Genomic DNA, 14,373 nt, shown 5'->3' on the forward strand with positions numbered 1-14,373 from the left:
TGATTTTATTCACTTATTTGACAGACAAGATCACAAGTAGGCAGAGAGGCAGGCAGAGAGAGAGGGGGAAGCAGGCTTCCCATTGCGCAGAGAGCCCGATGTGGGGCTCGATCCCAGGACCCTTAGATCATGATCTGAGCCAAAGGCAGATGCTCAACCCACTGAGCCACCCAAGTGCCCATCTCCAGAATCACCTCCGAAAGAAACCCTACAGCCATGAGCAATCACTCTCCATTCCTCCCTCCCCAGGGGCCCCTGGAAGCCTGCATTCTCCTTTCTGTCTCTAGGCACTTGCCTACTCCGGAAATACCATATAAACGGAATCACACTCTGTGTGGTCCTCTGTGCCTGGCTGCTGTCACTCAGCATGACCTCAGGGTCCATCCATGTTGTAGTGTATGCCAGGACCTGATTCTTTGGTATTGCCAAGGAATATTCCATTGTACGGATGGAGGCCATATGTTGTTTAGCCATTCACGAGGTGATGGGAACTGGGCTGTTTGCACTCTTTGGCTGTTATGAATAATGCCGCTGTGAATATTCATGCTCAAGCTTGGGATACATGTTTTCATTTCTCTTGGGTATATACCTGGGATTGAAATTGCTGGATTATATGGTATTTCTATGTTTATCTTTTTTTTGGGGGGGGATCCAGAAGAAGATGGATTTACTTAACAAAATCCTAACTTTTCGGACCGATATCCATTTTTCTGATTTTTTAAAAATCGAAGTGAAATACATAGGACATAGAATTAGCTAATTTTTTAAAAATTTATTTATTTATTTTAGTGTGTGTTGGGGGGGACAGAGGAAGAGGGAGGGGGAGAATCCCAAGAAGACACCTGCTGAGAGCAGACCCCAATGTGGGGCTAGATCTTACAACTCATTAGATCGTGACCTGAGCCGGAATCCTAAGTAAGACTCTCAACTGACTGAGCCACCCAGGTGCCCCCGAATTAGGTATTTTAAAGCAAACAATTCAGTGTTCAGTACACTCGTTTTGGGGAGGTTTTGAAAAGATTTTATTTATTTATTTATTTGACAGAGAAAGAGAGAGAGAGAGAACGAGCACCAGCAGGAGAAGCAGCAGGCAGAGGGAGAGGGAGAAGCAGGCTTTCCCCCAAAGCAGGGAGCCCGCTGTGGGACTCAATCCCAGGACCCTGGGATCACAACTTGAGCTGAAAACAGACGCTTAACTGACTGAGCCACCCAGGCGCTCCAGGGTTTAGTACATTCGTAATGTACTAAATCACTTCTCCCTGGTTCCCGAAAGTTTTCATCACCCCCAAAAGAAACCCCATGCCCATTAAGTGGTTACTCCCCAAGCCCTATCCCTCCGGTTTCCCTGGCAACCACCAGCCTGCTTTGTGTCTCTATAAACTTAGCTGTTTTAGGTATTTCATGGAAATGGAATCATGCAACATGTGGCCTTTGGTGCCTGGTTTCCTTCATTTAGCAGTAGAAGACCTTGAGGGTTCATTTACATTTTAGCATGTGTCGGTACTTTATTCCTTTTTATGGTGAATGAAATTCCATCGTATGTATATGCCATGATTTATGCGTCTACTCACCCACTGATGGCATTTTTACCTTTTTGAGGGACTTCTAGACTGGGGGGGACTGTTGTTGACAAAGGTGGTTGACTGTGTTTATTAAAGGAAACAGGACCATTGCCAACATGCCCAGGGTGCTGTGGGGAGCGGGGTCCGTGCCCGCTTGCCCTACCATGGCTAGGGGGAAGCTGCTGGAAGGCTATCTCCCCCCTGTCCCCGAGTCCGGGACACGTGAAGCTTAGGGTCTGCCCTTCGGAAAGGACTCCAACGTGGTGAGGAGCTGGCTGAAGACAAGGGGATAAAACAATGGGTAATTAGGAGGAAAGTCACCAACACCCGCCATGACCTTGAGCTAGTTCTTGTGAAGCCCTTGGAACAGCACCTGGCACATGGCAAGTGCTTGGTACATTCAAGCTGTAATGATCACTGCCATCATTTTTACTAATACTTTTGAAGGTGGCAACAACATCGTGAATGCCAGTTTCATAAAAAGATTATCACCAAAAGATTACAACTCCCTGCTTGATATGTCAGCATGATTTTTCAGAATTTCCCTTCCCTCTCCTCATTCCTTTTATTATCTACTAGGGGTGGTTAGATTTACCACTGAGGTCATAGGCTGGAGAATGTCGGTAAGGGTTGTGATAGAATGAAAGAAACCCAGAGACCCTGGGTCCGTTGGGTAGATCATTGCCAGCAGATATAGCCCCTGAGTGTGACTTCCGGTACAATTCTTGGGGAGAAGCAGTGACATCCAGAGCTCTATCTGGGTTGTCCCATCTCATAAGGAAGGACTTCCTTAGTCCTAAACCTGGAAGGAGGGTGTGTGGGGGGTGGGCGGGGAGCACAGTGCAAAGGATGGGATACAGAGGACACCTGTTGCTTTTGCCTGCCCAGCATTCTTTCTTAGCCGATTCTAGGAACAGCGCCCCCTTCCTTTGGGTAACTGCCTCTGCTCTACCCTATAGGGTTCTGGTGCGCACACTGACCAAAAAGCACACTAACTGTACCTCCCAGCCTGTAGAGCCCAACTGTCTCTACCCCCAACTCCAGATTCCTGGGTTGGAATCCTACACCCCATGAGATAGTATTTGGAGGTGGGGCCTTTGGAAGGTGAACAGGTCACGAGGGTAGACACTTCAGCAGCGGGATGGGTACCCTTCTAAGAGACCCCCCCCCCACACACACACACACAGCTCCCTGGTCCCTTCCACGGGTGAGTTCAGGAGAAGTCAGCAGTGTGTAACCCCACAGTGGGTCCTCACCAGAACCCGCCCTTGCTGGTGTCACGAGCTCGGACTTCTGACCTCCATAACGGTGAGAAACTAGTGTCTGTTGTTGACAAGCCGTCCAGTCTGCAGTATTTTGCTATAGCAACCCCCAAAGGACCAAACCACACCCCAAAACACACCCGGTGACCTCTGCTGGGCCAACTAGATTCTCTCAAAGGATCACAATGGACGAGAAGGGGCAGGTGGCTGAGTTGTGATGGATCGAGGCTCCGGAGGCGTCCTCCTCTGTTCTGGAGGCCTGCTCCCTGTCCTCTCCCAGGCCTGCTGGGTCCGCTGCACCTCTGAAGCTGGAGCTGCCTCGCGGGTGTTCCAGAACATTCTTAAGTTACATTAGCTTGAATCAATCTCTAGGACTTGTGTTAGAAAAACTTAATCAAACCACAGCTCCAGGCAGCCCAGAAGTGTCTGGCTGTCAGCTCCCTAATTCTCCAGCACCAGCGACTAGAGCCAGGTCCCCAGTGGGCACGGCAACCTGCAGGGCCTGATTCCGAACATCAGATTGACTAACTGGCTGGCTTTCCTACCATCCTCATTCAGGTCACAAAAGGGAGGCGCTGGCTGGTGTGTTTGGTAACAGAAACTCTCCAGGCCTTTGACGAGAGCATGTATAGTTCCCTTTAACTGTGTGATGTCTCCCTCCCCAACCCCCTTCACTGCCAATCTCTCAAGGAATAACAAAGGACAAGAAATCCTCAGGATATGGGGGTCAGGGGGTGCAGACCTGACCTTAGAGAAGTCCCTACAGAGAAGGGGTGTAGGATTGGGAGAGCAACAGGCGGAAGGAGGGACAGGAGCATCAAGGCAAGGGTCCATGTCGCAGGAGCAGCTCCTCCCCAGGATGGTCACACGCTGGTAGAAGTGGAAAGAAAAGTCCGTGTTGGGGGAGGAAGTAGACAGCTGGGAGCAGAGAGGCCTAGGTCAGGAGCCAGAGCCAGAGAAGGCCCTGTGGTGTGTGTTTGGGTCAAGAAAAGGGCTTGACCACCTCCTCCCCTGCCCTCGGGCCTCCCCAGCTTGCTCTCCCCCCACCCAACCTCCCCCGCAGGTCCCCAAGGGCCTGAACAAGGCCTGCAATGTGGATGTGGGCCCAGGGCGTGGGCCCCTCACCTGCTCCCTGGGCGCGTGGGCAGGAGGCCGGAGTGGCTGAAACCAGAGCCCAGGGGCCACCACCAAGCCAGCAGCCAGCGGGATGGGCTTCCCCAGCCCGAGGCAGCTGCCGCCCAGTGGGGCGGTGGGACACAGGAAGCCCTGATGGCTGGTTTGGGTCCGAATTTGCCTAAACATTCACCTGCCGAATAGCCAACTTTGCCCAAAACGGTGTGTTTGAAATCGCAAGAGACAGAGGGAGCTTCGGGTAAGTTTGTAGTCAGCAGTGTCGGGGCCCCCGAGGAAGGGGAGGTGAGGTTTACAAAATGAAGCCGCTCGGTGACAAACCCCGTGTTTTCTGTGTCACCCCAGAAGCGGCACGTCCTGCACGTGACATTATTCTGCTCTCCCCGTGCCTCTTGGGGGTCTTGCATCACCAGCCCTGCTGTGGTAAACACCAGCCTGGTCCAGTGGCTGGCCTGGTCACCGAGGAAGACCCTTGGTCCCTGGGGGAAGCCTCGGCATCTGGGTCCGTTGCCAGGGAGAGCCACAGGGAGGCCGGAGGGCGGCCGCCCCGGCTGGAGGACAGCCTCTGTCCAGAGTACGGGAGGCCAGGATTCCGGGGCACCTCAGACCCCTCCAAGTCCCAGCTCAGCAGCCCACCTACCCCTCATCCCTCCTCCCTGCCTGGAGGGTCCAGAGGTCACCCGCAGAGCCGGGGCTGGCTGCCTGGGCCACCCGGTCTGCCACCAATAGCCCCCAGTGTGGCCTCTGGAAGAGGGTGGGGGAGGGCTGGGGAGACAACCCAGGGCTTCTCGCCTCATCAACGTGACCAAATGACACAGACCCCCCCCCACACACATACACACTCTGCGGAGACACAGATCTCGGCACACAATGGTGTGGCAGGTCATTCCCACAGATACAGAGGCCAGAACTGGGTCTGCTGTTTCCTAGCTGTGTGGCCACAGGGGAGCCACTGACGTCCACGCCCCGGGGTCTCAGTTTCCCCAACTGTAATGCAGGAGAGTCACGACCACAGTCTTGTATCTCAAACCTTTGGGGCCCGTTGTGTTTCAGAGTTGCCCACGGTTTGGATTCAGGGGAAGGTTTTGGGAATGCTTCTCAGCCCCCTCGCAGCCCTGATCTGTCACATGCTACTATTTCTCCAGGAAGCCACGAATATGCAAATGAAGCAGGATACTCAAAAACCATGTTTTTACCCCCCCCCGGGGGGGGTCAGGGTCAGGTCCCTCCACCACCCAAATTACGAAAACACATCTCGGTCTTCAGCGACTTCGGCAATTTACAGTTACAGGTTCGGGACATCAGCCCTCGTCCGTCCCCCAGCTCGGAGAGTAGGAGAACGACGTGACAGCACCCACAGCGGCCACCGGTGACGCCTTGGCGGGGCGCTCCGTCCACACTGGGCCCTGAGGGGCTCCTCCCCACAGCTCGGGGCCGCAAGAGCTGTACTGATACCCATTTCACAGCTGCGGTCGCCGTGGATCGAGTCCTCGCCTTGCTGGCCACTGTCTTTGCGGCTGGCACACTGTGAGGACAGAGCGGCGGGGACTGGGGCCTCTGCCTACGGTTGCACCGCTTTCCTTCACTACAAGGGCTAGAAGAGAAAGAGGCAAACAAGGAAAACAAAAGTGAAAACCATTTCTCCGTAAGCCCTGCTCTTGCGGGAAGTGTTTCAGTTTGTGCCATTTCTGTGCCCATGAAGCGCAGATCCAAGTTCTCAGCTGACTCAGAAGAGGCCAAGTAGAGCCTCGGGCTTTCCCCCGAGCGGGGAGGGAGGGGAACCTGCTGGAAAACCAGCAGAACCTGCTGGAGACTCTGCACTGCACGTCAGTCCCCCCGCAGCACCCCGCCACACCAGAGGCCCCGGAGAGGTGAGGACAGGGCACGGGGTGGGGGTCCTTCCCCACCGGGGCCCCCGAGGCCTCAGTGAGACAGCCCAGCGGCGGAGGAGGGGGGCTGTAGGCACTTGGCTGGGGACAAAGGTCTGGGACCAGGGCCACGGGGGCTCATGTCCTGGTCCTGCCAGGGCTCCGGCCTCGGGAAAGGACTGAAGCTCAACTTTTTTTATCATAAATCAGGGTAGGACTTGCTCCTCCTGGGCTGTTTGAAGTTTAAACGTATACAAGATTACGAAGGTGATAGGACAGACCAGAATACATCTCCCCTCTTCCAGCTGGGGACCCCCCACAACCAGAGCTAGACCAGAGGGTCGGTCCCCAGAGTGTAGGAGTCCTCGCTGGTGACCCGTGTTTCCCATGAGGGTCATCCTTGGCGAAAGAAAGAGGCTAAGTGACTTGTTTCCAAAGTGCAAAGACAACCAGCAGGGGTCCCGGGACTGTAGGTTTATTGGTGGGGAGGGGGTAGACTTGGGGAAGGGAGAATGCTTCCCTGTTGTATCTGCGTGTTTGGCTGTTTCTTTCTTTCTTTCTTTCTTTCTTTTTTTTTAATAGACTTCATATTTTATTTATTTTTTTTAAGATTTTATTTATTTATTTGAGAGAGAGCAAGAATGAGAGAGAGAGAGCATGAGAAGGGGGAGGGTCAGAGGGAGAAGCAGACTCCCTGCTGAGCAGGGAGCCCTATTTGGGATTCGATTCCGGGACTCCAGGATCATGACCTGAGTTGAAGACAGTCGCTTAACCAACTGAGCCACCCAGACACCCCTAGACTTCATATTTTAGAATAGTTTTAGATCTACAGCAAAAGTGAGGGGAAAGGACAAATTTCCCATACACCCCCTGGCTCCCTCTTCCCCCCCATGCACAGCTCCCCCCATCAACATCCTAGACCAGAGCGGGACACATGTCAGAGCTGGTGAGCTTACAATGACACAACATTATATCCCAGAGTCCATAGTTTCACTGGGTTTCTCTCTTGGTGCTGTATACTTTATGGGTTTGGGGTTTGGGTGAATGTATAATGACGTGGGTCCATCCACCATTACAGAATCTGGAAGAGTAGTCTCCTGCCCTAAAAATCCTCTGTGCTCTATTAACCACTCCCTCCTCCCAGCTCCCAGCAACCACGGCTCTTTTTATTGTCCCCAGAATTATGCCTTTCCGGAATGCCCTATAGCTGGAATCACACAGAACGTAGTTTTTCAGGCTGGCTACTTTCACTTAGTCATATGCATTTAAGGTTCCCCCAGGTCTTTCCATGGCTTGATAGCTCCTTTGTTACAGTGCTGGTTAATACTCCTTAATCTGGCTGGACCACTGTTTGCTTACTCACTACTCAAAGGTATCTTGGTGCTCTCCAAGTTTTGGCAATTACAAATATCGTTGCTATAAATACCCGTGAGCAGATTTTTGTGTGGACACAAGTTTTCAAGTCCTTTGGGTAAATATCAAGGAATGTGATTGCTGGACCGCATGGTCAGGGTATGTTTAGTTTCCTAAGAAATTCGCAACCGTCTTTCAAAGTGTCTTTGTATTCCCGCCAGCAATCCGTGAGGGTTCCTGTCGCTCCATATCTATCCTCACCAGCATCTGGGGTTGTGATGTTCTGGATTTTAGCCATTCCAATAGGTGGATGCTATGGTATTTTTAAGTTTTCATTTCAAGATAATGGTAGACTCACATGCAGTTGTAAGAAATAATACAGGGAGAACCTATGTAACCCCTTTACTCGGATTCCCTGGTGTAAGGTTTTGCAACATTGTCCTAGGGTAGCACAACTGGGAAATTGACATTGATACAAACCACCAACTTATTCAGAGTCCACCAGCTTGACTCCCACTGGAGTGTGTGTGTGTGTGTGTGTGTGTGCATGCATGTGTGTGAGCAAGTGTGTGTATTTAGTTCTAGGCAATTTCCTCCCATGTATAGATTCGTGTGGTTAACGCGAGAATTAAGATACCCAACAGTCCCACCATATAGAGCCCTTAACTTACCCTTCATAGACGCAGCTACCTTCCTGGGCTGCTCTGACTTTGTCTATTCTAGTTTTAACTTTTCTGGGTCACTGTACTTCAGATCTATCTCCTGTAAGCCATGTATGTGGTTGGTTTTGCTTTCTCAATGGATATCAGGGTCTTTTCCTTTCGATAGAGGATATTTATCCTGTTTATAATTGCAGAAATGTAGGACATCCTGCATTTATTTGTTGGGGTTGGTATTTCCCTCAACATTTATTTATTTATTTATTTGGGGTTGGCATTTTCCTAGCTAGTTCACAGAGAAGGAAAAATAAACAGAGCAGTGAGTTAATTTTCTTGAAATTTCAGAATTGGTAAGTGACAGAGGGGGGCTTCCAATCCCCTTTACCACACCGTCTCTATATTAACGATAGGTCGGTTTCCTCCTCTGGAAGGTTAAAACAATGTCTCTTCCCAGCCAGACTCCCTGTTCTTCTGATATGGAAAAGAGCAGAGACGCCCTTCTGAGCATCACAGTCGCAGAGATCCTTGAAATCTGCCAAGGTAAGCTTTCCTCCATCCCAGCCATTTTCATTAGAAGGTAAAGCAGAATCCACGGATGTCTTTGTAAGAGAAAGATGGGAAGGAGAATGCCTCCCAGAACATTTAAAAATACAAAGATACACTGAATGTGGCTTCCAAAGTGTCAAATTCTTTGTTCTCCTTGTACATCACCCACTGTTCCTTCTCCACTTCTTGCTGCTTTCTTGTCTTCTTCGTGGGCTTACCTGTCGGGGTACTCCGGACCTCAGTCATGGACCACACTTGACCTTTACCAGTACTTTCTTCCTAGGGTTCTTTTGCAATTTCATGGCTTTAAGTACTTTCTACACAGATGGCTCCCAGATTGACTCTCCTAGCCAGAACAGGGATCCTCTATCCAGCACCGCTTGGATGTCTAATGGGCACATCCAACTTAACCCACCCCAAAGTGAAGTCTATTTCCTGCCCAGAAAACCTCGACCCTTCCCATCTCAGGAAATAAAATCTTCCCTGTAACAGTCCTTGATGCCCCAAATTTGACTCAGCCTGAAGTCATCCTGGCCTCTGCTCTCCCATGTCCCACATCCCCTGATGAATCCCGGGGCTTCCTGCAAACACAGCCTCTCTCATTGCTCTGCCAGTCTCATCCAAACGGCTGTCCTCTCTTGCTCTAACCACCACAACAGCTTCTAACTGGTCTCCTTGCTTCCTGTCTTGCAAATCTGGAGTCTCTTTTCCAATCATCTAAGTTAGATCAAGGCCACTGCTAGCCCATTCAGTGCCCTGGAGCTTAGTAAAAAAGCCCACCCCACCTGAGAGTGGATATAGCTCCGAGGTTACATTCTTTACAACTGGGCACCTGGGTGTCTTAGTTGGTTGAGTGTCTGCCTTTGGCTCAGGTCATGATCCCAGGGCCTTGGGTTCAAGTCCTGCGTTGGGCTCTCTACTCAGTGGGAAGTCTGCTTCTCCCTCTCCAACTCAAATAAATAAACAAATTTAAAAAAAATGGATAACAACTCTGTGCAAACAAGCACACACCCAATCGAAGTGCTCCCTTCTCTAGATAAGACGTAGCACCCCCGCCATCCCTGGCCCCCAGGTCTCAACACTTGGCAAGTAGATGGATTTCAGACACCACCTGTATGCGCTGGCAGGATTTTTTGCAGTCCTCACACTATTAATAGAATATAAAATGTCTGTTGGAATGTAATTTATACAAAGGGACCTCGTAAGTTGTTGCCTTGTTCTGTGAAATGATTTTTAATCAATATAATCAATTCATTCATAATAGTCAATGACCAGAAACAACCCAAACATGTCAATCAATGGAAGAACAGATCAACAAATTGTAGTGTATTTGTTTATTTGAGAGAAAGAGAGAGGAGCCGAGGGAGAGGGGCAGACTCCCCACTGAGCTTGGAGCCCGACGTAGGGCTCGATCTCACCACCCTGAGATCATGACCTGAGCTGAAATCAAGAGTCTGATGCTTAAGCGCTGGGCCACCCAGGCGCCCTGCAGTGTATTTATAGAATGAAATGCTCCATAGCAATCATTTTTAAAACCAGTGATACCCGCAACAGGAGCAAATTTCACACACATTAAGTTGAGTGACAGAGGCCAAACAAACAAATGACTCCATTTATATGAAGTTTAAGAACAAGCAAACTGATCAGTGGTTATGGAAGACTGGTTACCCCCCGGGGTGGAGTGAGTACGACTGCGAGTGGGTCAAAGAAAGCTGCTTTCCTACATCTTGATTAGGGCGGTGATTCCTCGGGTATGTGGCTACGTGACAGTTTCTTGAGCTGAGGACTTGACTTTCTGTGCATACTGCACTAAAGCAACTGCGGGCAGCAGTTTGCAAATATTTAGTACGTTGCCAGTATTTCATTACTATTTTGATTTTACGTAACCTAAAATCCTGCGTCGCATCTTGAAATTCACAAGGTTTCCTGGCACCTGCGGTAACCTTGTTTTCCAGGTGTGCAAGCAGAACGTCATGTGACCCCCGAGCACGCCTCTAATCCTCCCATGGACCGAAATAGCTCAACCTTGGGGTGGCAGGAGCCTCTGGACGATGAGGCAGGGACGGAATGCCCGAGGTAACGGGGAGGGCTTTGTCCCTGGGGAGGGCGGCTCCGGCTGAAACGCTCCAGGCATCCTGATATCCACAGGGGAACAAGTACTCCACGGCCAAGCTGCGTGTTTTGGAGAGAAGGCCAGATCCGTCAGGTGCCCGACATCGGGCAGTAGGCCCGGAAAGGCAGAAACTGCCCCGCTTCTGGGGTGGGGCCCACGTGGGTGCAGCCATTACCGAAAGAGCCCGTTGGTGTCACCGCATGGAAGGAGTCTGGCCCTGGGGGGCTGCTCCGCAGCCGACACCCCCCACCACAAGCTTCAAGTACAATGTGGACAGTCCACCTGAGTCCACTGAGTGAGCAGGGGAAGCCGTCTGCGAGGCGGTGCCTTCTGGAGGGGGACAGCCACGCTGCACCTGTCAGCCAGCCCTGGGGCCCTGTGAGGAAGCGCGGTGGCGGGAAGTCCACATCGGAGACGTTTGGGCTCATTCGAAAGCACAAGAAGCCCAGCACCTGTTCTCTCTCAGCTACGCTAAGAGAAAACTTGGCAGGGACACAAAGTGGGGCTGTCTGTTCCTGCACCTCCTTGTCCTTTTGTCTCCTTGTCCCCACTCACCCTGAGGAAACACAAGGGCAGGGATGGACGGACTGTGGCATCCGCAAAGGGTAGGGGTCCTCAGCAGTGTCCCCTCTCCTGGCCTTCATCCCTCCCCCTTTGCCCTGCGAGCCCCCGGCAGCATTCCACGCTGTGAACTGATTTATAGCAGGTGATTAACTGATCACGGGGCCTGAGTACGTTCGTTACTATCACTAAGGGGTTTCCTTGGAAGTATATTTGGTTTTTCACCTTTTCCATTGAGAAATTACATATGTGTGTGTGTGAAGACAGAGAGAGATTGAAAGGTATATGCATATAGCCCCTGGTGGGGAACTCCTAACATCGGCTGACAGAGGAGAGAGAGGCAACCCAGGGGGGCGGTGGGCTCCAAGCTCCATCTCCACCTTGCGCGTCTCTTTGGGCGAGTCCCGTTTCCTCTCTGGGCTTCTGTTCCCTCTGATGACAAGTAAAGGCAGTAGCTTGGACCCTGGGGTTCCTTCCAGTTCTGATTCTCTCCTCTAGGCCGGTGAATGCCATCGCCGGGCCTCCTAAGCTCTCGCCCTGGAGATGCACCAATGGTCCTCGGCATGAGGAAAGTGCCCAGAGGAATAGGCTTGCTCTTCCCCGACACTGTTGTCCCATAAAGGCCAAACTCTGCTGGAGTGACAAAGATCCCTTAATACTTTGTACTGTGAGACCCCGGGGAAGAGAGGCCCTTTGTCCCTGACATCTTCCATGAAGGACCCATCCTATCTGCTTGAGTTGTCCAATAAAGCTGGCCAAGTGCCAAGGAGAACCTTCGGAATATTAGTGATAATTTACCTCAACCCTCTCAGTGTTCAACCCCAGAAGGAGGCAAAGGCCACTGCAGAAGCCGAACTCGAGGTCATGGCGGTGTAGGCTACGTTGTACAATGTGGCCTCTCCTTCCTCTGACTCACCTCCACCTGGTCTCCTCTTTCTCCTGCTTTTCCCACACCAGTCCCCCCATTAGACCCAGCTTCTTTATCTTGCCTCCATTCTCAGCATTCCCTCACTGCCCCTCCTGGGTGTCAGTCTCTTTGAACAAAGCTGCACGCGCCCCTCGGGTCTAATCTACCTTCTCCATTTCTTAGGCAAGGCTGTTTCTCCCATTTGTCCCTCCAGAAACCCCTCTTATGTGTTTCTTCTCTTTCATAGAAGCTACGGCTCCCAACAATGCTCTGGGACTCCCCCATGGTCAGGTGAGAGGTGACAGAGCTGTATCAGGGAGAGGTAGGAAGGATTCAAGACTGGCAAGAACATCCAGAAACCGCAATGGGCCTGACTGAGAATGTGACTTTCCCATCTGAGAGACTCAAGCAAAACCTTTATTTTGCTCACCCACAGGGACCAGGAGTACATTCTTCTGTGTGAAGGTGTGCGGCAACAAGATAAGGACCTGTCGGCTGAAGAAACAATATTTTTGGAGGAGTTTCCCATCTTCAAAGAGGAGCTAGAAGTGGAAATTAGAGAGCTCCATGCCCTTGCAGACGACATCGACACAGCCCACAGAACAGTCACCAAGGCCAACATGGTGGCCACCTCCATCACTGTGGTCTCAGACGCCATGAGCATCCTGGGTCTGGTCCTCGCACCAGCAACAATAGGAGGAAGTCTCATGCTCTCTGCCGCTGGTAAAGCTCTGGGGACAGCAGCCGGCCTCACCAGCATCTTCACCGACGTTATGGAACACTTCCAGAATCAAGAAGCTCAAACCCGGGCCAGCAGCCTAGTGTTCACCTGTGACCACGAGGTCAAGGAGGCTCAGGGAAAGGTCTTCCATGCCATGAGTGTCGGAAAGAAGGCCTTCAATTGCGGAAGTAACATCAGGAATGTCAAGAGGAACATACGTGCCTTTCAAGCGGCCAGAGCCCACCCACGCCTGGCCACTGCCGCCAAGCGTCTCCTGACCACTCGCCAACTCTCGGCCCGAAGGAGCAGGCAGGTGCAAAGGGTCTTTAAGGGCACAGAGGTGCTGTTAAAGAAAAGTGCTCGCGTGCTGTGTGGTGCTGTGACTGGCTTCTCCCTCTGCCAGGACATGGTCACCCTCCTGAGCGACTGGAGGCAACTGAAGGAAGGAGCAAGAACCAAGATGGCGGAAGAGCTGAGGGCCCACGCTTGGGAGCTGGAAGACCAGCTGACAGAACTCACCCAGCTCTACGAGAGCCTTCAGCAGCAGGTGACACTGCCACATCCCTCGTGGGTAGGGCTGGAGGGAGGCGGGGAGAACTAACCGGGGCTTATGGGCACCAAGATTTAAGGAGAGGTTGTTAAGGGAGCCGGCGTGTGTGCGTGTGTGTGTGTGTGTGTGGTTTTCTTGGATGTTCCTGAGGATGTGGCACACCTGGTGGCCCGGGAAGGGGACGTCCAAATGACATCAGGGACCTCTCGATGATAATGGCATCTGTCTTGGACAGACCTGGTCATGGCTTCTATTTCTGTCTCAATGCTCCTGGAGGTCCATGTGCTGGAAACAGGGTCCTCCCAGGTGTGCAGAAGAGGCCACTGAGCCACGGGGAGTGTCGCAGACTGAAATGTGTGCCCGAACCTTCACAGGTTGAAGCCATCAGCCTCAGAGGGGCTACAACTGGGACTGCAACTGGGACTGACTCAGGTCCTAGGAAGGGGTGATCCTAGGAGACTGGTGTCCTTCTAAGAGGAGGAGGGAATACAGGAGGGCTCTCTCTCTCTCTCTGCCTGTGCCCACACAGAGGGAAAGTCCGTGGGAAGACACGGCGAGAAGGTGACCGCCTGCAGAGCCGGGGGGAGGGCCCACCAGAAACCCAACTGGCTGGAGCCTCCAGGACTAGGAGAAATTCCGCTAGGCCAGCACCAGCTGTGGGAAACTGGGAGCTTCTGTGACTCGCAGCTGGGGGTGGCGGAGTCAGGATACCAAGCCAGGAAGCCTGCCGGCAGAGGCAGCACACAGAGCCGCCCGCCAGGCTGCCCCGAGCGCCCTCCAGTGACTGGTGTTTTTGTTTCTTTACAGAACCTCTTGCAAGAGAAAAGGCCCAGGATCTCATCTTCAGAAGGAGCCGGGGGTCTCTGGCTCCGGCCCCAGGCAGGAGTGGTGAAAGGAGAGGATTAGGGCAGGCTGAGTCCAGGCACCTCTGAGCAGAATTAAAGGGGACAGGGTAGGGACAGGCTGGATTGGCAGAGGCGATGCTTGGAGACTTAGCCACCAGGAGGTCCAACTGGGGCCTGAGGGCGCCATCAGTGAGTGATTGTGGCGAGGTCCACCTGTCCTGCCTGTCCTTCGCCACGTTGCTTCTTCACTGTCCCCCATCCCTTTGCTCAGGCGCCGCCTCATTCCCGCTGCTTC

The 14,373-nt window shown here is 52.2% G+C and overlaps 1 protein-coding gene across 1 annotated transcript; it reads left to right on the forward strand.

Moving 5' to 3' along the window:
- Positions 1-5,803: 5,803 nt before the first annotated feature.
- On the forward strand, positions 5,804-14,139 carry APOL6 (apolipoprotein L6). Its single transcript, XM_032836736.1, has 5 exons — positions 5,804-5,826; positions 8,294-8,375; positions 10,337-10,457; positions 12,399-13,230; positions 14,041-14,139. The coding sequence occupies exons 2-5, from the start codon at positions 8,312-8,314 to the stop codon at positions 14,137-14,139; spliced, it is 1,116 nt and encodes a 371-aa protein (XP_032692627.1). The 5' UTR covers positions 5,804-5,826; positions 8,294-8,311.
- The last annotated feature ends 234 nt before the right edge of the window (positions 14,140-14,373 follow it).

The sequence above is a fragment of the Lontra canadensis genome, unplaced genomic scaffold (genome assembly GCF_010015895.1).
Source record: "Lontra canadensis isolate GAN:19392208 unplaced genomic scaffold, GSC_riverotter_1.0 scaffold93, whole genome shotgun sequence".
NCBI classification, from domain to species: domain Eukaryota; kingdom Metazoa; phylum Chordata; class Mammalia; order Carnivora; family Mustelidae; genus Lontra; species Lontra canadensis.

Bases quoted from the DNA above. Each gene is read 5' to 3' on its own strand.
- APOL6 (XM_032836736.1), top strand. From the start codon at position 8,312: ATGGAAAAGAGCAGAGACGCCCTTCTGAGCATCACAGTCGCAGAGATC. The intron at 8,376-10,336 runs GTAAGCTTTCCT...CTTGTTTTCCAG, and splicing joins GATCCTTGAAATCTGCCAAG to GTGTGCAAGCAGAACGTCAT. The intron at 10,458-12,398 runs GTAACGGGGAGG...GCTCACCCACAG, and splicing joins GCAGGGACGGAATGCCCGAG to GGACCAGGAGTACATTCTTC.